At 46.2% G+C, this 21131-nt stretch overlaps 1 protein-coding gene across 5 annotated transcripts in view; it reads right to left on the minus strand.

Moving 5' to 3' along the window:
* Window positions 1-462: 462 nt before the first annotated feature.
* The window catches only part of COG2 (component of oligomeric golgi complex 2), a 42018-nt gene continuing 21349 nt past the window's right edge, over window positions 463-21131 (minus strand). For 2 of the 5 annotated variants that reach the window (XM_059053317.2, XM_067025742.1), the window contains 10 exons: window positions 19197-19323; window positions 14707-14846; window positions 10170-10231; window positions 8988-9139; window positions 7179-7376; window positions 6246-6318; window positions 5814-5956; window positions 4104-4243; window positions 2685-2868; window positions 463-1131 (listed from right to left, as the gene is read on the minus strand). In XM_059053317.2, coding sequence (XP_058909300.1) covers window positions 1030-1131; window positions 2685-2868; window positions 4104-4243; window positions 5814-5956; window positions 6246-6318; window positions 7179-7376; window positions 8988-9139; window positions 10170-10231; window positions 14707-14846; window positions 19197-19323 — 1321 coding nt within the window. In that variant the 3' untranslated portion in view covers window positions 463-1029. The remainder of the gene's footprint in view (window positions 1132-2684; window positions 2869-4103; window positions 4244-5813; window positions 5957-6245; window positions 6319-7178; window positions 7377-8987; window positions 9140-10169; window positions 10232-14706; window positions 14847-19196; window positions 19324-21131) is intronic. The other 3 variants (XM_067025743.1, XM_059053318.2, XM_067025741.1) reach the window with 2 other exon arrangements.

Genomic DNA, 21131 nt, shown 5'->3' on the forward strand with positions numbered 1-21131 from the left:
TCCCCGCGGATGCCCCCCAGTTCTGCTCCCTCAACTCCCTGTCACCCTTCTTCCCCCCCAGAGCTAACCTTCGACCAGACTGAGGCACGAGGAAATGCACAGGCAGAGCAGGAGGCGTACCTGCTCTCGGATCGTCGTTGGGCTGAAGGGGCACATGCCACGGCCCAGCACAAGCGCTCGCTCGCAGGCGCGTGTGAACCTGCGGGCCGACGAACCAGCCACGCGCTTTCAGGATCTCTTTCAAGCATTCCCAACTCTTCTCCCTCCCCGACACGCAGGCGTAGGTTGCCGGGAAGGTGCGTTGGGTCACCCTCCCCTGGACCAGAACAGCCACGCGCCTGAAGGGCGGCTCTGGGTGGACAGGACCCTGCAGGTGCCAGGACGAGGGGACGTGTTGCCAGAGTCATGACTGTGGAGGAGCGTCTGACCTGCGTGGAATTCACACATTAGGGGTACACAGGCTTTGGCAGACCCTTCTTTTATTTAGGAGACCAATCCCCCCGCTGGTTCTCGCTCCTGACAGAGGCCTGGGTGACGTGCGCGGCTCCTGAATGCCTAACGGGGGAGGGGGAGCCACCAGGACTGTGTCTTCTAGAAAGTCAGGAATTGGGCAGTTGCTTTCATCGTGGAGAAGGGCGTTTGCACACAGTATGGTCACCCCTCTGCAGCTGGCCACTTCTAACTGCAGGATCAGGGAGATGATTTTTTATATTCATATCCTTCAATCATATTTTAGAAATCAGCTCTGCCACGCTAAGATTTACAATAAAAATAAAATAATTTGCTCTGTCAACTATAGTAGAAAGTTTCAAATGTCTTAGTTAAAAACTATCTTCCGTACAACGGAAAAAGGCTTTTGTATTCTTTTTGGGTGAAAGAAAACCCAAATATGCTGCGGGGGGAGGCTATCCTGGCGCGTTGCTGGGACCCTGTGCAAGCGCTTCTTGGCTGCAGGCCGTGAGAGAACAGAGCCGTTTTCTTCCCTGCAGGTGCGAGGCCCAACTTCTCCCCTGGGCTCTTCCACGATGCTTAAGGCTGCTCCGCCGTTGCCTGGTCCTTAGCGGCAGCAACAAGCTCTGTAAGAGCTGGAAAGCTTCTTATGTCCTTTGTCCGCAGGCCTATCTTTTCGATCTGCAAAGGCCACGGGGATGAATCAAGTTACTGCGATGTGAGCTGAACGCGGAGACCCTCCCAAAGAAGAAAACACGACGTCCGCCCTCACCTCACCCTCCACGGAACCAGAAAAAGGCAGTTCCCTAATGACTGGTAGGATATTTCTTCCTTTCAAATAAATGAAGTAAAAAATTTCCTTATTGTAGAATTTATTTCGGGGGGTCATTCTAAGAAGTCACTGTTAATTATCTCAGTTCATTACATCAGACTCTCACCAGGATAAGAGCCTCTTTTGTGGACTGGAAGAGAAAATTCACACTAAGAGAAATAATAAAGTAATTTTTTAACTGAAGCATTTCAAAAAACCGGCCTGAGACCTTCATTTCTTAGTGTGTCATCCACAACCTTTTCTTAGAAGCTGATGAAGTTAAACAGCTTTGCACAGCAGCTGCTGTGGATTATTTCAGTGACAGAGATGCAGCAGGCAGCATCCTTCCCACCTTAACCCAACAGCCGTCACGAACTACACGTGCACACATGCCACAAGCGGACCTGTAGAAACCTAGACCGAGTATTGAGTCTCTGCTGGCGTGCTGTGGCTCGTCTGGGGGCCGGGGTCGAGGACTGCCTTTTCTTTCCCTCCCCGGCCCACAACTCTTTCGCTTGTTTGCTCTTCATGTGTCTATAACCAATTTTCCTGCCTGTCAAAAGACTTCTAAGTTTCTCTTGAGAAATAAAGAAACAAGGCAATGGACTTCTGCCAGAATGCATCTCTAAATACACCCGAAAGGGGAAAAATTTAGGTTTTCAGTGATGACCCTGAACTGTATGAAGGAGTGACTAGAAAACAAGGCATCTTCTGCTGGGAATGTTATGATCTCACTTCTTTTTCTCTCGCAAAAATGTCTTCCTTGAGGATCTACTGCTACAGAAAATCTAAGCAGTTGACAAAGCCAGTTTCTGAACACCCCAAAGCTCTGACAGTCTGTGAGGACGGAAGACCCCCTGCGTGGAATCCACACCTGGCCCTATGTGATGGTACCTACGTGAATGTCCACCCACACGCCGTGACTCCAAAATCTGTGTTTTATAGAAAACCTACAAAACACAGGCAGGGAAGCAAAGAAGCTGTGCTGTGATACTTTTCAAACACCACACTGAGAAATCAACGGCCTAATGCTTCTCTAGTTACTCTAAAGCCAAACTAACAAACATCTCAAAAGACCCTCATCTAGCACCCATGACGTATCAGGCACGTTCCAGGCAGTGGACCGACAGGACACCATCTCTGCCCACGGGCTCACCACCAGCGGCTTCGGGAACATGAATGCCAGCGAGCCAAGAGGATGTCAATTCCCTGGACCTCAAAAAGTCTGTCTTTTCTTTCTCATGTTCCCTAGGGGCCCGCCCTCTTCCTTCAAGTGTCTGGGGCCCTGGCCCTCTTTTCTAGCACCAGGAATGGACTCCCGGTCCCTCCCAGCATCTCTGGGCTCAGGCGCACCAGCAGCTGGCTGCCGGGCCCTCGGAATGCAGAGTCGGGCCCCCTGGAAGGACGGCGGCGCTCGGGTCACCTGCTCTCCTAAATACGCGACGTCCAAGGCCAGCTGCAGCCTGATCTTGTCATCGTCACTCATGCCGCCGCCACTGGGCCCGGTGGGGGTGGCGGGAGCGGTCCTCCTGGCTTGTTTCAGCCTCTTCAGGCTCTCCTCCATCTTCCTCACGGAGTTCAGGACGTCTGACACGGTCTCATAGTACCTTGAGCATGAGACACACAGACTGGTGAAAGAGACACAACGCCAAACACACCCGCGAGCTTTGTGGACCAAAACGGGGATTTTTAAGATAAAAATTCAATTCCAGTAAAAAAAAAAAACAAACAAAAAACAGCCATGGTAAATACTGTTTCTCAAGACTGAAAGACAAACAGGGTCTTGACTGTCTAGCACTGCATCCTCTCGGAACATAAGAACTATGTACATGAATTCTGTCTAAAATTTCGGTCCTGAACACTACGCAAGAATCACAGGCCAAACTGTCTTTCCTGTATCAAGGGTGAGCAGCTGCAGCTCATTCTCCAATTCCAAGGAACAAACTCCTTTACCATCAGTTCTAGGAACAGCTCATCTTTTAAAAAGTATTTCAGAACTTTTAAATAAAACTAATTGCCTTTAAATATTTTCAATATAATTTCCAGATTATAAATGAGTTATATTTCAAAATTTTGTTTACAAGCTGGTTATTTGGCACTTGGAATACATTTCCCCACAGAAACAGTATTATAACTCATCGTTATGTTCTAAGTTAACTCACAAATGCTGCTTAACTCGTAACTGGTCGAAAGAAACAAAATAGTACTGCAAAATTAATAATTAAACAAAATCCAACAATAAAATCAAATAATATACTTTCTGACATAACTCAGTGCTGGATTTGGGGAAAAGTAGGGGGAATCGGAAATGAAGAGATGTTTGACCACAGTGATACTGAACACCTCCCCTATTCTCATTAGTTTTAGGATTCTGACACCCATTCTTCAACAGTTGTAATTACACTGCACAATGAGTGTTTCCGCTTCCTTGATTACACTGGTCTCCCCAGCGCAAGTCTGCTGATCATGTGGCATGACTGGACCCATCATGGACTGACAGAGCTGAAGAGAAAGGACCCGAAAGGAGAACGCGTGCCTGGACTCGCAGAACATCCCTGTGTGAAGCGAGGTTAAGGACAGTCCAAGGCAGTGTGCCGGGGAGACTGTGGAATGTGCCTGGGCCCCGAAAGGTGTGTGAGCTGGGAGAGGCCAGGCAGAGCCTCGGGTGGGGTGGTGAGAGCCAGTCGGGAAGGGACTGAGTCCCCGCACCCTGCCTTGTCCAGCGATGCGGCCACTGGATGTTCTTACTACCTTATCCACAAGCAGCCTGTGATGGTCCCAGTGATCTCTGACTTAGGGCTTTTCTACGAAGTCCAGAATAGTCTGCTTTTAAGCTACTTACTTATGCGTGCTCTCAGAGAGAGCGCCTTCTAACCACTGCTGAATTATGGCTTGTTTGAGCTTATCCTTGTGCCCGTTCTGCAGCTGGTACAACGGCTTCAGAGCGCTGTCCACGTAAGAGGAGGCAGTCGTTGGCACCTCCTGGAATAATGTTGGGAGGGGTTAAAGATGAACAGAAAAAAAAGAAAAAAAAAAAGAAGAAAGAGAGTAAGTTACCCAAACCTCACTTTCAAAAGGGCATTACGCAGGTACCAGTTTTGAGATACATACAAGCGTTGTCCACAGAAAGACCCCTGCAGACCAAGAGGGAGCCGTGGAGAGAGAGCCAGGGAGGACGAAGCCCGGAGCCGACTGGACTTGGGTTCCCTAACCCGGTGTCCACACGGATCACCTGGCCACCTCGTTAATTCCGGGTCTGATTCGGTGTGTGTGCTATAGGGAGGGGAACGGGGCCACGTTTTGAGATGGCACATCTCTAACAAGCTCCCACCAGTGACCATCCGCTGCTGGTCAACAGACCACCATTTGAGAGGTTAGGGTCCAAGGTGCCTGACTTGTCTTAGTTTGGGCTTCTTCATCCGTGAATAAGGACACGGGCGCTCACTCAGTAGGACTAACAAGGGTATAAAGTCTTTAGCACGGTGTCTGACCCATGATGCGAGCACTCGGTAAATGTAACACCCCGTTGAAGAGAGGGAAAAGTTGCTAGATTCCTAAAGGAAGTGATGAATTTGGCAAAATAAAATAGGTCTCTCCCACTTCAGACCCAGAAAATCGGGAGCTAAGGTACTCTTGCTAGAAATGGGAATTCTGCTGTGTGTCCCAGATTTTAAAAGGAAAAGGAGAACAGCCCCAGTGGAGGTGAGCTGGGTCTCAGCTCAGCACTCAGCCCAGCCGCTCGCTGCACCCAGAATACGGGCCGGGCGGGAAGAGGAACCCTGACAGCAGACCAGGCCGCAGGCTCAGCACACAACAAAGACGCGGCCCTGCCCAGGCGTGTCTGTAGGAACTCCAGGGTATTCAAAGGAGCACAAGCTGCAGGAGATTCTCACAGCTCCTGAGAATAATTTCAGTTGTAAATGGCCTAAAATCCACCTATCCAACTAGGAGAAAAGAAAATCTAGAGGGAAAATAAGTGAGAACTGACAAGAATGAAATGAGCATAAATAAACACATGAAAATGAGAGTTCAAGAGGGAAAACTAAAACGCTGGTAAAAACAAATCCCCCAATCCCCATTCTACAAAGTGACACAGAACTCGACTTTGAACACCAGTGTGAGCTTAATTTTTCACCTTATAAATGCCTTTAATATATTTTAATGCAGCTTTTTAAAATACCTTATCCAGTAAAAGACAGGAGAGAGAAGGCACTTCCAATGACAATATAAAAGAAATAAGGTAAATTCAAATATTTTCAAATATAAGATATGAAGACCAAAAGAAGGGTAGGACTTAAAAATGTTTTAGCAAAATGCTTTCTTTGAAAATACGATTTTTCCTGAAGGCCGTGCTGTGCAAGTCCAACTACCTGAGTTGTGTCTGTGCCTCATCTACTGAGGAGCCCCCTTCTCACAAATAGGGATTCTCTCCATGAGACGGATTCTCCCCCTGAGAACCTATTTCTGTCCCTCGCTTAACCACTTCCTCCCTCTCTGGCCTTCCTGATATATATTTCCCCACCTCGAAATCCTTTTCAGTGAGGGCACTGACCTTATTGGTTCTCCGGTACAGCCTGGGAACCTCCAGGGCACTTTTCAGGTGACTGAAGCAAGACTCACTCAAGTCCTGGGTGATTCTGTCACTCAAGGCAGGCACACAGGCAGACAGAGACAGCCGGGAGTCCTCCAGGGCTGCTGCAGAGACAGAAGCATGTGTTTCATCACACTATCCAGGCCCAGGGGTGAATTCTATTTTAAATACCGTCAACATATTTAGAGAGCATACTATAACAAACCAAATCAAATCAAATTATTAGAATTAAACAAGATATCTCATATAAACACACAACAGAATACAGAAACAACCAAGGACTTACAACTAGAGAAGAAAATGGTTAGTTAAAATTTATCTTACAGTCTCTAAAATTCTATTGTAAATTATTTCTTATTCAAAGATTTGCTGAATCTAAAGATTCATTTTTACCTGAGATAGAAGAAAAATTCTTAAAGCCAATCACTTCAAGTTTTGGCCTGACTGTTTCCAAGAGTTCTGGAAGCTGAAATAAATATGCACTTTATATATTTAGTTACTTTTTATAAATCAAAGGAAGAGTCAATTCTTTATGCATCTACAAACTCTAGAATATTATTACTGAACGATAAAACTAAACTCAGAACTTCCAGTGATTTTCATCAGAAGAAAACAAAATTCCTAATTAATACTTTCACTAAGAAAGAATCCAACAACATGGAAAATAGCATTTTTACGGCTATTAATAGACCCAGAAAATATGCAAAATCATTTTCTATTCTGTAGCTCTCCCCAGTACCAAGAAAACTCATGGTAAAGACCACATTTTTGCTCCAAACATACAATATTTGTCCAAGCACCACAAAATATTTAAACTTGAGAAAAGCAGAATTACATATCACAGCACTTAAAACACATTCATCCCACAAAGTTCTGTTAACGGTAAAAGCAAGAACATGGAATCTATTTGGAGAAAACAGGAAGAAGTGCTCATAGGTCAGCACTTTCAAAGTATAGCTGAAGATTACATATTACCCTGAAATACCGGGTAAGTGAATTAGAAATAATTAAAATCTAACCCACTAAAGGTCACGCCTGCAGAGAGTAAACTGAGCTAATGCAAAAAAACAGTGGTGCCTGGCACGCTGCAAGCCTGTGGCATCACTGCTGGAAGGGAAGCCAAGGCTCCGGGCTAGCACACCCTAGGCGGGACTGGTGAGCAAGGAGGAGCACACACGCCGGGCAGGGGAACGGGAGCAACGCCCAGAAGGGAGGTGAGCCGATGTCCCCTCAGGGTGCCCTGGGCCCTCTATTCTAAGCCCCACGAGGCCAGACGCTGCAAGCACTGAAGCCGGGACTTAGAATTCCTCTGGGACACAGGCTCACCTGTTCCTGAAGCCTGTCCAGGTCTGCGACCACGTAAACAAGCTGAGTGCTGGAAACGGGGACGACGGGCTTCGTTTCGGAAGGGCCGCCTCCTTGGTCTTCGCAATTCCCTTGGGTGACGGAAGGATCTTTGCTGCCAGTTACCAAAGGCTTTTTAATATCCTTGGCACTTTCATTAGAGATGGGCCTGAGTAAAAGCTGAAAAAAAAGGATGTCAACTATTAAATGTGTTTCCACCAGCAAGATACATGAGCATTTATACGGGTCAATGACTGACCATAAAATGCCACTGTCTACAAAGGATTCAGTGCAAGTTTACTCATGAAAAAAATACCACAACCCTCTCCCCAGGCAGGTGCAGAAAAAAGAGAAACAGGACAAACTGCAACCCCATGTGCATTTCCCCTCCTTGACTTAAGTAACAGGCAGAAATAAAACAACAGGCCCCTAAACTAAAGGAAAATTAAGATCTGGAACATCATAGGTTTTAAAAAATTAATTAACTGCTTAAGGTATATAATTTATGGTATTTGCTTAATAAATTTATCGTCATCATAAGGGTAAAAAAAAAACCAAAATCTAAACCTCAATTATGCTTCAAATAACACCAACGACAGAAGTGTTCTTTGCATGATGGATTTGCTACAAGGGAAAAAAAACCCTACGAGACGAGCACTGGGATCAAGAAAAGAATGGAATATTCTGGATGTGAGAAGAACTGCTGGCTGGCATCTTGCTCGGGCGTGGCGTAGCAGGCCCAGGCCCAACAGGACTGTGCCAGCCCGACTGCGCCCCAGGCACCGCACGGTCTTCGCGGACAGTTTCATGGAGCAGGGTGGCCTCCTGAGACCCCTCTGGGCAGTGAGAGGGAAAGGAACTTCCATGGAGCACCACTGTCTGCCAGGCCCCTTGGTTATCAGTTCGCTGGTCAAATCTCTCTCTGTTCCTCACGACAAGCACACATAGAAGCTGTTTTCCTACTCGACAGATGAAGAATACGAGACTCAATTTCCCTAAGACCGCGAAATTAGATAAACAGTGGCAGAGCCAAGGTCTGACGCTGTCTTGAAAGCCACGCTCTCTCCACTGAGACGCCCTGCTCCAGCTGACAGCGCGTCTTCCTTTCCGTGGACGAGGCCTTCCTCACGACGTCTTCCCTGAGCTTCCGCTCACGTCTCTTTTATACTCATCACCTTGCCGTGGCCGGGGGGCGCGTGTGTCACTGGGCTGCCCGCGCAGCAGGCATCTCTGAGACGCAGGCGCAGGGCCTGGCGGCGCTGGGGGCACAGCAGCGGACCACACGAGTACTCCCGTGGCTTTATGCACAATATCTAATAAACCATGAGAGGCGTGCAGACACTTAATGCATCCAACTACTACTTCTGAAATGGAGGGAGGGTTAATTAATTTTACTACCTTTTAATCTCAACCACTTGGAGTTTTTACACTTCGAAAGCCTGGATACTAAAGTACGCATTTTTAAAATCATTTTCATTAAAATGAGCATTTCTGTTTTAATCTGGAGGCAAAGATCCTGGTTGTCAGAAGGGAAAAATGAGGTGGCCGGTGAGGGCTTTTCCAAACGACAAAGCACTGACCACGTGATAGCAGACGCCCCTCGAGGCCACACACACGAGAGTGAAAAGGAAACCCAGAAGCGGAATTGGGTCGCAACTGAGAAGCTGGCCTGCAGTCCCCACATCAACCTCTCTTGACAACATGGCCTTTAAAACTCTCAGCACGTTCAGGTTCACCCATCTTTAATTCATTACAGCCTCGATTAGGGATGAGCCACCCGCCAGCCCTCACCTCCTTGACAAACACGGAGTACCGCGCCAGAATCTGCAGAGTGAGTCTCCACAGACGATGCACCAGCAACGGCAAGAACATCTGGTCAGACCAGCACCTCTGCAGGCTGCTCCACGTCCTGTGAGAAGCCAAGAGGCAATACGGACTTCCAGCTAGACAAAAAACACACAGTTAAGGAATCTCAGCTGAAGGGCTAATGGCTAAAATCTTCAACGTACAACCCAAGAGCAAAGCCAGTGGCCTTCTCAAGAACCCTATGTAGTGAGCAAAGCTTTATGGAGGCGTTTCTAATGTTACACGACTCCCCCTCCCAGGCATCTGATAAACATTAAACATAAACGGCATAATTCAGAAAGCAGCAGTCAGCAGGCACTTTATACCAAATCAACAAGCACGGGCTCGAGTGGCAGTCACTGGCAGGGGTTTCATCTTCGGCTCTGAATTTATCCTGTCTTCCCCTCCCTCCTGAATATGCTACTTCAATACAGGATGTCGATTACATATGGCCATTTTTGGCAAAAACAGCTGGAAACTAACTTTGAGGCTAAAAGAGTGCAGCTGAGATGGAACTCGGCTGCACGAAAGGGAGCAGGAGTGGAGCGGAGCCGCCCAAAGACCCTTGTGGCTATAGGAACAGCCACCTACTAGGTGAGTGGCCACTGGGGCTGGCTACAACATGACACAGACGCACGAGGCTGTACGGATGCAGACGACGCACAGGTGTCTGCAAAGTGTACCCTCACCCCAGTCACCCGCGCGCTGCCCCAGGCCTGGCCCCGGGCCTCTGGAGGCGCCCCAGCTGTGAGCCACCCCCCAGAGGGAAGGCCACCCTGATCCTTCACCTCGGGTTCGGAGAGAAGCAGAGCGTGGCCACTTGGCTACAAAAAGGGCTGCCCCCTTAAGCACGGCAGCGGTTACACCCCCTTGACACGTTATACTGAGGAATGAAAATGAGGTCTGCTTCCTGTGTTCTTAGAGCAGCCTTTTTATCATCTCTGTACAGCAAGAAGCTCTATAAACCTTTTTCCAAAAAAGAAGTTAAAGTATGTCTTTGGGTGTAACTTACTGGAAGAAAGGAAAAAGTAAAAGTGCCCCCAGGGTACTGAGATCCCCAAGATGACTTGGTGAGCCTACTTAACTCACTTAGTGACAGCCTGTCATTTGTCACTTCGAGGAAGTTACCTGGTGCGTCTTCCAGGACATCTGTAAGTGCTGCTTCTAAGGATCCTGCTATTTCTCTAAATCTGAGAGAAAAACAAGAGCGTAAACTGTTGTTTTCTCTGCTGCAGGCGTCTGTCCCACCCATCCTCCCCTCTCCCCACGAAACAGGACCTTCCTCCACTGGCTTGTTGGTGAGGCCAGCGCTGTCAGAGATGCCTGTTCTCCACACTTTTTTTTACTGAGCAGGAAATAAACGTGTCTCAAATAATCCACCAGGAAGCCATTTCTGGCAAGACCCACTGGCTATCGTCAGGTAATCACTTCAAGGCCGTAAGACTGGTTTTTCCAGGCTTCTGACATCAGCCCTATCAGAAGAAAGTGAACGTCCCCCAAACTAAGAAATGGGAAAGCTGTATTCTGTGTCTTTGTTTGCAGCTTGAGAAAGATCACTGAAGACAGGCAGTTATACCAGAACAACTGTCTCCTGGTGCTCTTCGAGGGTCTGCTGCTGGTCTCTCGCGCTACCATGGTAACTGGCCCGGCGAGGCTCAAGATCTGCTTCCTGGATGGGTTTTCTTTTTCCTCTGCTGGCCCACTTGTCCCCTCATACCATCCTGTCACAGACTTCTACTTTAATGACTGGTGTGGATACATTTTTATGACTCTGAAATGAAAACTGTGCGTGTGTGTGTGTGTGTGTGTGTGTGTGTGCGCGCGCGTGTGTGTGCGTATTTCCTTAACTAGCTGCTTACGTAGCATTTTTCTTCCCAACTATATAGCTCTTCCGTCTTCGTACTTTCTTCACCATACACTTTTCTGTCACCTGCTAGTTCCTTTGCCAGCAATAAATTCTGACACATGCTTCACGTCAATTTACTGAAGTCACAATTCTGGCTTTTGGATAGCACTCACGTGCTTTTTAAAAGCAGTTCAGAGACTGGTTACTTCACACAAGGAGCAGCCGCCCTGCCCGCCACAAAGGTGCGAGTGGCTGGCGGCGGAGGACGCTGGCCCACCGGGGGCCACTGGAGCTGGCCAGTGCCTGCAGCACCCCTACACCACAGGGAGGGGAGGGACTCGCCCTCTGCGCCGTGAAGCCTGCGAAAGGCTAGTCTCTCCAAGCAGCGGGGAGCCAAGTGACAGAAGGCAAGCGGGGAACAGAAGAGAGCACCGGGGCCCAGCGAAGGCGGTGGTGGCCCCGAGCACAGTGAGGAGGGGAGGGGCTGCCCGCAGCGGACAGAGCAAACCAGCACCTGCGTCAGCCTCAACCCCTCAGCCCACCTTTCCTCCAAATCCACAACGAAACACGGAAAAGGCCTGACAGCTAACACAGCACTGTTTACAACAGGGAACACCAGGCCCCAAGGAAGGGAAGGACCTGTAACGCGCAGCACAGCCATGCCGAGCGCAGCACGAAGACAGGTCCGCTTGAAGCTCTGCGGCCATGAGAAGAGCAGGTATAATTCAGTGTAAGTAAAGACACGGGATAAAATTATATGTACGTCTATGACAATTCTTTTTTTTTTTTTTTTTTTTTTTTTGCGGTATGCGGGCCTCTCACTGTTGTGGCCTCTCCCGTTGCGGAGCACAGGCTCCGGACGCACAGGCTCAGCGGCCATGGCTCACGGGCTCAGTCGCTCCGCGGCATGTGGGATCTTCCCGGACCAGGGCACGAACCCACGTCTCCTGCATCGGCAGGCGGACTCTCAACCACTGCGCCACCAGGGAAGCCCTATGACAATTCTGATAAACACACAAACGAGAAAGTGCAAGAAAAACGCAGCAGACCCGACACCAGTGCATTTCACACAGATGTACTGACTACGTGGGACCAACTGTTGGACCCTTGAAAGGAAAGCTGCCTATGTCACGTGACCCAGCTGTCCCCTCGGCCCCCAAGAGCCAGGAGCCCAGCACCAGCCCCTGGCATAGCCTTGCTGGGCAGTAACTTCCAGGATTGAAGTGATACATTATACTTCTTAGAAAAGAAACAAAGTGAGACGTTACTTTGGTGAAATTTGAAAAGTTGTGCTGTAGTCTTCATGTGTATATGGGATGCTATTCTACTCTTGATAGGAGATTTGTAAGAAAGGCAACCCCAAATACAAACACTCCCAAATTCTTACATTTGGGTTTGGGGAGGGTCTGGAGACGCACTTCCCAACGCACGTCTCTACTTCGCGCATGCACACACTTGCGGAGGGTGGAGGGAAAGGAAGGTACGTTAGTGCCACACGGACTCCACGTCGTAAAGGAGCTACACCATGCTCAGCGCGTGCTGAATGTAACAGACACAGAACACACGTGTGACCGTCCTGGGAGCATATAACATTCTAGCGATAGTTCAATTAAAAAAGACCTAACACTTTGCCTGTGGCATTTAAGGGGCGACTGGCCCAGTTTCCAGGCAGCCACTGATTCTCCATCATTTGAGACTGTTCTGCGCACATGTGCATTTAATCTCTTCCTATGAGAAACGGAGTCCGAACCCTACTTTCCGATACTCCTGTAAGAGCAAATGAAGCACAGACGCAGCAGGGTACCAGGGGCAGGAGGGGAACACAGGGGCTCACAGAAGGGCGTGTGGGGGCCAGGGCTGCCTTTTTCCTGAAGGTGACGCGGATGCAGGCACAGACTCAGACCCGGGAGCATCCACCTGCTACTGAGGGTGCAATATTAATACTTCTCCCTGGAAACATGTCAACACCTCACCACCCCACTGGCTTTAGGCTCACTTCAAATGACCCTGAAGTGAATCAGGTCACACGACAACTCTGACCCCAGCAGTGTCTGCAGAACATTCTGTCATCCCTCAGAATAAACAATCTAACGCCTGATAAAAATCAACAGAATGGTGTCCTATAAAGTATTACTTGAATTTATTTCTTCAACGGAAAAACAAATGTATTGAATGTTATGAAGTTCCACACTTCATAACTCAAACATAATTTTTTTTAAATTTTTATACATTTTAAATAAAACTGTTTACAAAGAAAAGTTAACCAATCCCTTTGAACGCTATGGCTAAAATCTGCTGAAGGTGAAAACGTCCTTCAGGGAACCGGCTGAGTTCCCACAGAGTTTAAGGCTCAATCACCAGCTTTGAGAGAACGTATAATGAGAGGAGAACCTGCCGAGGTCGGGCCGTGCTGTCCCCGCCCCGCAGGGCCCAGAGCTCCAGGAAGCAAGGTGACAGTGCAAGATTACCAAGCATGGGGCCATGGGGTCTGGGGAAAATGACTAGAAAAGAGGGGTTCGGAGGCAGGAGACAGGAGTGTGGGCTGTGACGGCATTGGCTATCTAAAGCAATCTAACTTTGAACCTGGACTACAAAAGACATGGGACAGCTGAAACATTATTTCTCTACTGTAGTCTTACGCTATAACATGATGCTTCACCATTTTAAATTCTTCTCACAAACCCAAAGGGCTTCTTGCCCTGGCTTAGTCTTGATCATCACATAACGATTACTTCTCATGCAGTCCATGAGTATCTTAGACAAAAAAAATCCTTAATTTCCTACCTACAGGATAATGTAACCTTGAAAAATTAAGCATAAAGCCCAGTATTGTATGTAAAAGGGCATCTTACTAACAGTCTGACAGCTATGATGATTTCATTATCAAAAGATGATTACATATATTCTCAGTCATGGTGAGTAACTACAAATCAAGGTATCTAATTCTTAGTATATTTCCCTCTGTAATTATTCCTTAGAACTCTGGGGAAGGACTGCATCATAATTAATGAAAACATCCAACAATTTAAACAAAAAGCCTATGAGTCTTTAGAGAGCATTCTAACTAAAATGCTCTAGTTAACACCATTCTACGGAGGAGCTTATTGTGATCTCATTCAAGAGAATCTGCAAAAATGGCTATTATCATCTATTTTTCTAAGGGAACACATATTGTTACTGACTTATCCTAAATTTCCCCTAATAGTCTACAGAACCACTTACTGACACAGGTGATATCACTATGACATCTGGAAGAAAAGTGTCACCATTTTCCAGAATAGAGAGAAAAAAGGTCACAAAGTATTTTAAAGGAGTCCAATACAACAAATAGAATTATTATCAACAGATAAGATGGAACCAGCTACAAAGACTACTCTAAGAGAGGCTACTTCTCCCGACTCCCTCCGAAGACAGAAAATGTTCCAGATGAGCAAAACAACAAATGTAGGGTAGGTCTGCCATTTGAAGCAGGTGATGAGAGAGGAAAACGGAGAGAAAGCTGCTAGGTGACCCGCTCCTTCCGTCTCTTCTCGACGAACGAGGACGTAGCACGTAGGAATGAAGCCAGGCCTGGTCTAGCTCACTCTGATTCTAGTGTTCTCAGCCCTCTAATGACCAAAGAGTAAAACTTATCTTTTTGTCATACAAACCAGAACTTCGGTAATCATGATACCTCCTGTGCATTTCCACTCTAACTTTTGTTTCCCAAAGAACAGCAGGATGGCCATCAAGAAGGGGCTGTTACCTGGAGCCGACGTCCTTAACTGGTGTTCAAATTCTACTCTAGGAGGGTGGAGGCGGGGGGGATAAATTACTGACCTTATTTGAAAATACACAGGCAAGTTCCACTTATTATTGAAGCTGTGATAGGCGGGATGTGCTCTTAATCTTTTTACACTGGCCTGTGATCCACATTGCCGTTCAAATGTTCTTACAAAATCCATACTTATGGTATATTTCTAAAATAAGAACAAACAGGTGGCATTTTCATTTTAAGGGAACTAACCAGAACTGGGATCATATAGTGAAAACTGTAATCATCTGTAAAGATCAACACACAGAATCACAGTCTCTAGATCTGATAAGGACCTTATGGGATCTTCCTTCCAAGGTCCCCGCTTAGAGATCAGGTAATGCCCAAAGTGGTTCTGTGATGTGCTCAAGGTCTTAGGTGGCCCATCAGGAGACCCAGGCATCCTAAGTCCAGTGGTCTTTTTTTTTTTTGTGGTATGCAGGCCTCACTGTTGTGGCCTCTCCCGTTGCGGAGCACAGGCTCCGGACGCGCAGGCTCCGCGGCATGTGGGATCCTCCCGGACCGGGGCATGAACCCGTGTCCCCTGCATCGGCAGGCGGATTCTCAACCACTGCGCCACCAGGGAAGCCCAAGTCCAGTGGTCTTTAAGCGACAGCTCTCCCCCATCTTCTAGGGCACCCCTAACCCAGTCCATTGGAATCACAAGAGGTTGCAGATTAAGTGGTATAATTTTCATTGCCTCTCCGGAAGAAGTAGACAATTTTAAAAAGGAAAGAAAGACTCAAACCATGTGAGTAATTACATCCTTTTTATAGATGGTACAGCATGGAGACCGAGAGGAGGAATCTAACACCACCAATAAGAGCAGAAGCTAGCACTTACTTAGTATTTATCATCCTCACACAGTGCTTAAAACTGTATTACTTACTCGAACCCAGAAAACTGCCCTACTCGGTAACTACTTTTATTTCATCCCCCATTTTATAAATGACGCTTCCTCTTCTGCTTCGGCTCAGAGAGAATTTACCCAGAAACAAAGCAAGGAAATAGGGGAAACAGAACCCTTGCCAGTCATCAGTGCAGAACCGCAGTTGCACATTCCTCTGGCGAGGGCTCTATTCCCCAGTCCCCAGGCTCTAGGGAGGGCCCTGCAGGACTTCCCATGTACTTCTCATTAAGAGGGACTCTGCTCTTAGTCACCAAACCAACCCCTGAACATGATGATGTCTGTGCTTACGTGGGAATTTTAGTGCGGTAACTCTACCACAGGTGTTCAATTTCTTTCAACTGCTTTTGAGCCACACTTACTGAATCCCCTGAGGGTGGTCTACATGTGTAGAGTTGAGACAAAGAAAGGTATTACTCATCCCTTTTGGGATAAAACTATACCCCTGCATATAATGGGTGTTAAAAAAATTACAAAAATATTTTTCTCTTCACAAAAGCATGTCCCATTAAAACTGAAAGCTGAAAGCATTTCTTGCAAGAAATGTTTGTCCCCACAAACATTAAGTACTGGTTTAGAATTCTGAAGTTGACATTCTATCAGAAAGCTTCATTTCTGAGCTGAAAAATCTCCTGAGCCTGACATGATCAATATGATTCTCTAAAGAGGAATGTAAAGGGTCTTAAACTGCTAATGCTTAAGACCTCATATTGTTCAACATACTGTAACATGGGCCAAGAGAACAGATGAGTAGTATTTCTGTGATAATAAAGCTCCCAATTGGTTGTCTTACCTGTTTCGAAGCCTACCAGGCCCCAGGCTCACCACACTCACTATGTACCTCTCTACACTTTAAAAATTAATAAGCAATTTGACCAAACAGAATTAGAAAAAGCAGCAGACAGAACTTCTAGAAAACAAAAAAATAAGGGTAAATTGGAAACAGGTGAAAAGGAGTTTAGACAAATCTGAAGAAGGAATCAGTGAACTAGAAGAAAAGTCCCAAGAAATTATCCAGAACGAGCACAAAGAGACAAAAAATTAAAAAGTGAATTCAGGAGACACAAAGGATAAAGTGAGGAAGTCTAATCAAAAGCTCTAGAAGAGGGCTTCCCTGGTAGCGCAGTGGTTGAGAGTCTGCCTGCCGATATGGAGGACACGGGTTCGAGCGCTGGCCCGGGAGGGTCCCACATGCCGCGGAGCGGTTAGGCCCGTGAGCCACGGCCACTGAGCCTGAGCGTCCGGAGCCTGTGCTCCGCAACGGGAGAGGCCGCGGCAGTGAGAGGCCCGCACACCGCGATGAAGAGTGGCCCCCGCTCGCTGCAACTGGAGAAAGCCCTCGCATAGAAACGAGGACCCAACACAGCCCCAAATAAATAATTAATTAAATTTTTTGTTTTTTTAAAAAAAGCTCTAGAAGAAAATAATAGAGGAATGAGAGAGAAGCACAACTGAAGAGTTAATGAATAAAAATGATACAGTGCTGATTAAAAAAACACCAATCCAGGGTTCCCTGGTGGCGCAGTGGTTGAGAATCCGCCTGCCGATGCAGGGGACACGGGTTCGTGCCCCAGTCTGGGAAGATCCCACATGCCGCGGAGCGGCTGGGCCCGTGAGCCATGGCCGCTGAGCCTGTGCGTCCGGAGCCTGTGCTCCGCAACGGGAGAGGCCACAACAGTGAGGCCCGCATACCACAAACAAAAAACCAAAAAAACCCAAAAAAACCAAAACACCAATCCTCAGATTCAGGAAACCCAACAAATCCTGAATACAATCAATAAAAAGAAGCCCACACTAGATTATCATAATGAAACAGCATACTAAAGTCACAGACAAGATTTGGGAAAGAAGTCATTATAACTACAAAGAAACAACAATAACTATTTTCATAACAGAAGTCAAGAGACAATGTTCAAAGTGCAGAGAATTCTACTCCCATCAAAACTCCCTTTCAAACACAAAAGGTATAAAGTTATTGTCAGACATACAAACTGAGGGTTTATCATAAAAAAGTGAAATTTATTATCAACAGGCCCTGCTAATAGATGAATTTCAGGAGGGAGGAAAATGATCCAAGAAAAAAGGTCTAACATCCAAGAAGGAACAGTAAGCAAAGGAAACGATAAACATGTGGAATAATTCTCAGAGAATGATGACCACGTAAAACAATAAAAATAACGCCCAATTTGGGGGATTAAAAAAAAAATCAAAATAGAAATAAGACCCTGGAAACAGTAATAGATACTATGGAATGGGGGTGACTGGCATCAAAGTACTCCAAGATCCCTGTGCTGTTTGCGAGGCTGAAGAACACCAGTGAGCTTTAGATTCTGTTAAGTAACCACTAAGGTTACTTAATATGTAAAGAAATAAAGGGTAGAACTTCCAAATTAGTAGAGGGGAAAAACAGAATAAATGAGGAAAACAAATCCCCCAAAGTCCAAAATACAGAGAAGGTGAAAAAGGAAAGAAAAAAAAGAAGGGAGAAAGGAAAAGAAGGGAGAAAAACTGGACAAACAGGAAGCACCAAAGAAACTCCAAATATATCAGTCACTACAGTCCCTGTAAATTTAACAAATTACCTAATTAAAAGACAAAGATTGTCATGTTGAATAAAACAACCAAAAAACCAAAAATCAAAATCCAGAGCAGGAAGAAGAGGAGAGGCCCCGAGGGGCTGAGCAACACGATGAGTACCGAGCAGGAGAGCTGGGCGCGGACTCAGGCCACCTGGCCGGCAGCCTTCATTCTTCTCCAGGACACTACATACTATCTTTAACAAATGGTACCACGGAAAATTAACATACGAGTCTACTTCTGAAATATCAACCATGAAGTCTTTTAAATGATAACATGATTTTTTTTAAATGAAAATATCGAGGCCTCCTAATCTTTCAAATTATAGAGGACACTTATATATTGCATTTTAAAATCCAATCCAATCCTTCGTTTTCCTTCAGAATACAGTAGAGATCTACAAACTTAATTTTTCATGGAAAACAACTGCAAACAGCCTTGTTTTTAATGGTCCTTAGGATCTTTTTTAAAATTAGAATATTCAGATCTAGTCACAACGGCATCTAGACTGAATTTTACTTTAGATTCTTTTTTTAAAATTAATTAATTAACTTTTGGCTGTGTTGGGTCTTCGTTTCTGTGCGAGGGCTTCCTCTAGTTGCGGCGAGCGGGGGCCACTCTTCATCGTGGTGCGCAGGCCTCTCACTATCGCAGCCTCTCTTGTTGCGGAGCACAGGCTCCAGACACGCAGGCTCAGTAGCTGTGGCTCACGGGCCCAGTTGCTCCGCGGCATGTGGGATCTTCCCACACCAGGGCTCGAACCCATGTTCCCTGCATTGGCAGGCAGACTCTCAACCACTGTGCCACCAGGGAAGCCCTTACTTTACATTCTAAAAAATATTCTTAGTCTTTGAAGTTATCAGAGACTATGACTTGATAAAACAGAGCGTGTTTTAAGGTAAATGCTTGCTACGTAACTCAGACTGTGATTTTTCCTAAAACCACAGAACCAAGACTGTGCAGAAAAGATATGATTATCCTAAGGTCTCAGGTTAACATCTTCAAGAATCAAGACGATGGAGGAAAAGGTACCTGGTGAAAGGCATCGGGATTCCCAGGATTAAAAAGTGAAGGCAATTTTTCTTCTAATCCTCGTACTATCTCTGGCCAGACAGAATTCACCAAAAAATCATATCCGGGAACAGTATTGCCTTTTTCACTGTAAGATAAGAGGAAAATTTCAGTCAAATACACCAGAATCTTCTACTTCCAAAAAGCAAACTTCCACTATGGTGCTTTTATTAAAATAAAAGTTCCTCAGTCTAAAACTTATTTCAACCTTTTTAAAAAAACGATATTTGTCAATTAGTTTGTTCTTAGACCCAAACTTCTATTTCACTCCTTGATCTCATTCTCACCTTGAACCTGAGACATCCTCTGTGTCCTGACTCCTACATCTATCTATCAAGTACTAAGCAAGCTGGGGTCAAGGATAATGGAAAACAACACCGACTTAACTTGGCACAATTTTCTCCCCTAAAATGGGCTACCACGCTTATACTCTGTCTTGAAAAAGAAACAGTTTAATACCACAGGAAAAGCAGTCTTTGTGGGACTTCCCTGGTGGTGCAGTGAGCCTGTTAAGAATCTGCCTGCCAATGCAGGAGTCACGGGTGCGAGCCCTGGTCCAGGAAGATCCCACACGCCGTGGAGCAACTAAGCCCGTGCACCACAACTACTGAGCCTGCGTGCTGCAACTACTGAAGCCCGCGTGCCGCAACAAGAGAAGCCACCACAATGAGAAGCCCATGCACTGCAACGAAGAGTAGCCCCCGCTGGCCGCAACTAGAGAAAGCCTGCGCGCAGCAACAAAGACGAAACGCAGCCCTAAATAAATAAATAAATAAATTTATTTTTTTTTAAAAAAAGAAGAATTAGGTTATATCTCCTCTGCCTGTGCTCTGTAAATGGAACAATAAAGCCTACAGGACAACACATATTTTTTTTAAAAAAGAAAGAAAAAAAGAAAAGCAGTCTTGTATTCAACCTTAACACCACTCAACTCTAAAGCACTATAAATCACGCTAATTGCCCAATTACTAACAACTTTCTGATTCAGCTATCCCTAAGATTACCCTCAGTTCTGAAGTTCTATGACTATTTTACGTAAAATCTCGATCACAAATCTTAATACAAAAAACTGATAACAGTCATGTTTTTTTGGTTTTTTTGCGGTACGCGGGCCTCTCACTGTTGTGGCCTCTCCCATTGCGGAGCACAGGCTCCGGACGTGCAGGCTCAGCGGCCATGGCTCACGGGCCCAGCCGCTCCGCGGCATGTGGGATCTTCCCGGACCAGGGCACGAACCCGCGTCCCCTGCAACGGCAGGCGGACTCTCAACCACTGCGCCACTAGGGAAGCCCCATATCATATACTTTTAATCATAATAAGAACTAGCTCTATTAAGGTATCGGAAGAAAGAAAGAAGGGAATTGAAGATTTTAAAATACAAATGCACATAATCTGAACCACACTGAAGGACAAGATCACCTCATTCCCAAAGTAAATGTCTAATTAAAGCCCCAAAGAGAAAATTTAAATCTGTGAGATCAACAATTAGAAAAGCTAATCCACATTCTTCGGAAGATAAATCTTGAACGTTGCTGGTGTCCCGTTTTAAAGGGCACCGGAAGGCAGAAGCTGAGCAAGGGAAGGTCAGGAGAGGCAGGATGACGGGGCCTCAAGCAAATGCAGATGGCCCACCAAGGTACAGTTTAGATTCCTCAAATTTCTGAGGTTTCTACATGAATTCTGCCACACTGAAAACCATGGAAAAGAACATGTGAGGCTTTGTAACTTGACATGTCAGGACCAAGACTAGGCTTGTCAAATCTAATGACTGGTTGTTTCATAACCGTGGCTTCTTTAATTTTACCCCATGACTTTTATTAAATTCTTACCCCAAATCCAAATCCAACTAAATCTTCATGATTACTAAGCAAAAGTGGCAAAACAAGGCTTCATCTG

This window comes from Kogia breviceps, chromosome 2 (assembly GCF_026419965.1).
Source record: "Kogia breviceps isolate mKogBre1 chromosome 2, mKogBre1 haplotype 1, whole genome shotgun sequence".
Taxonomy (NCBI): domain Eukaryota; kingdom Metazoa; phylum Chordata; class Mammalia; order Artiodactyla; family Physeteridae; genus Kogia; species Kogia breviceps.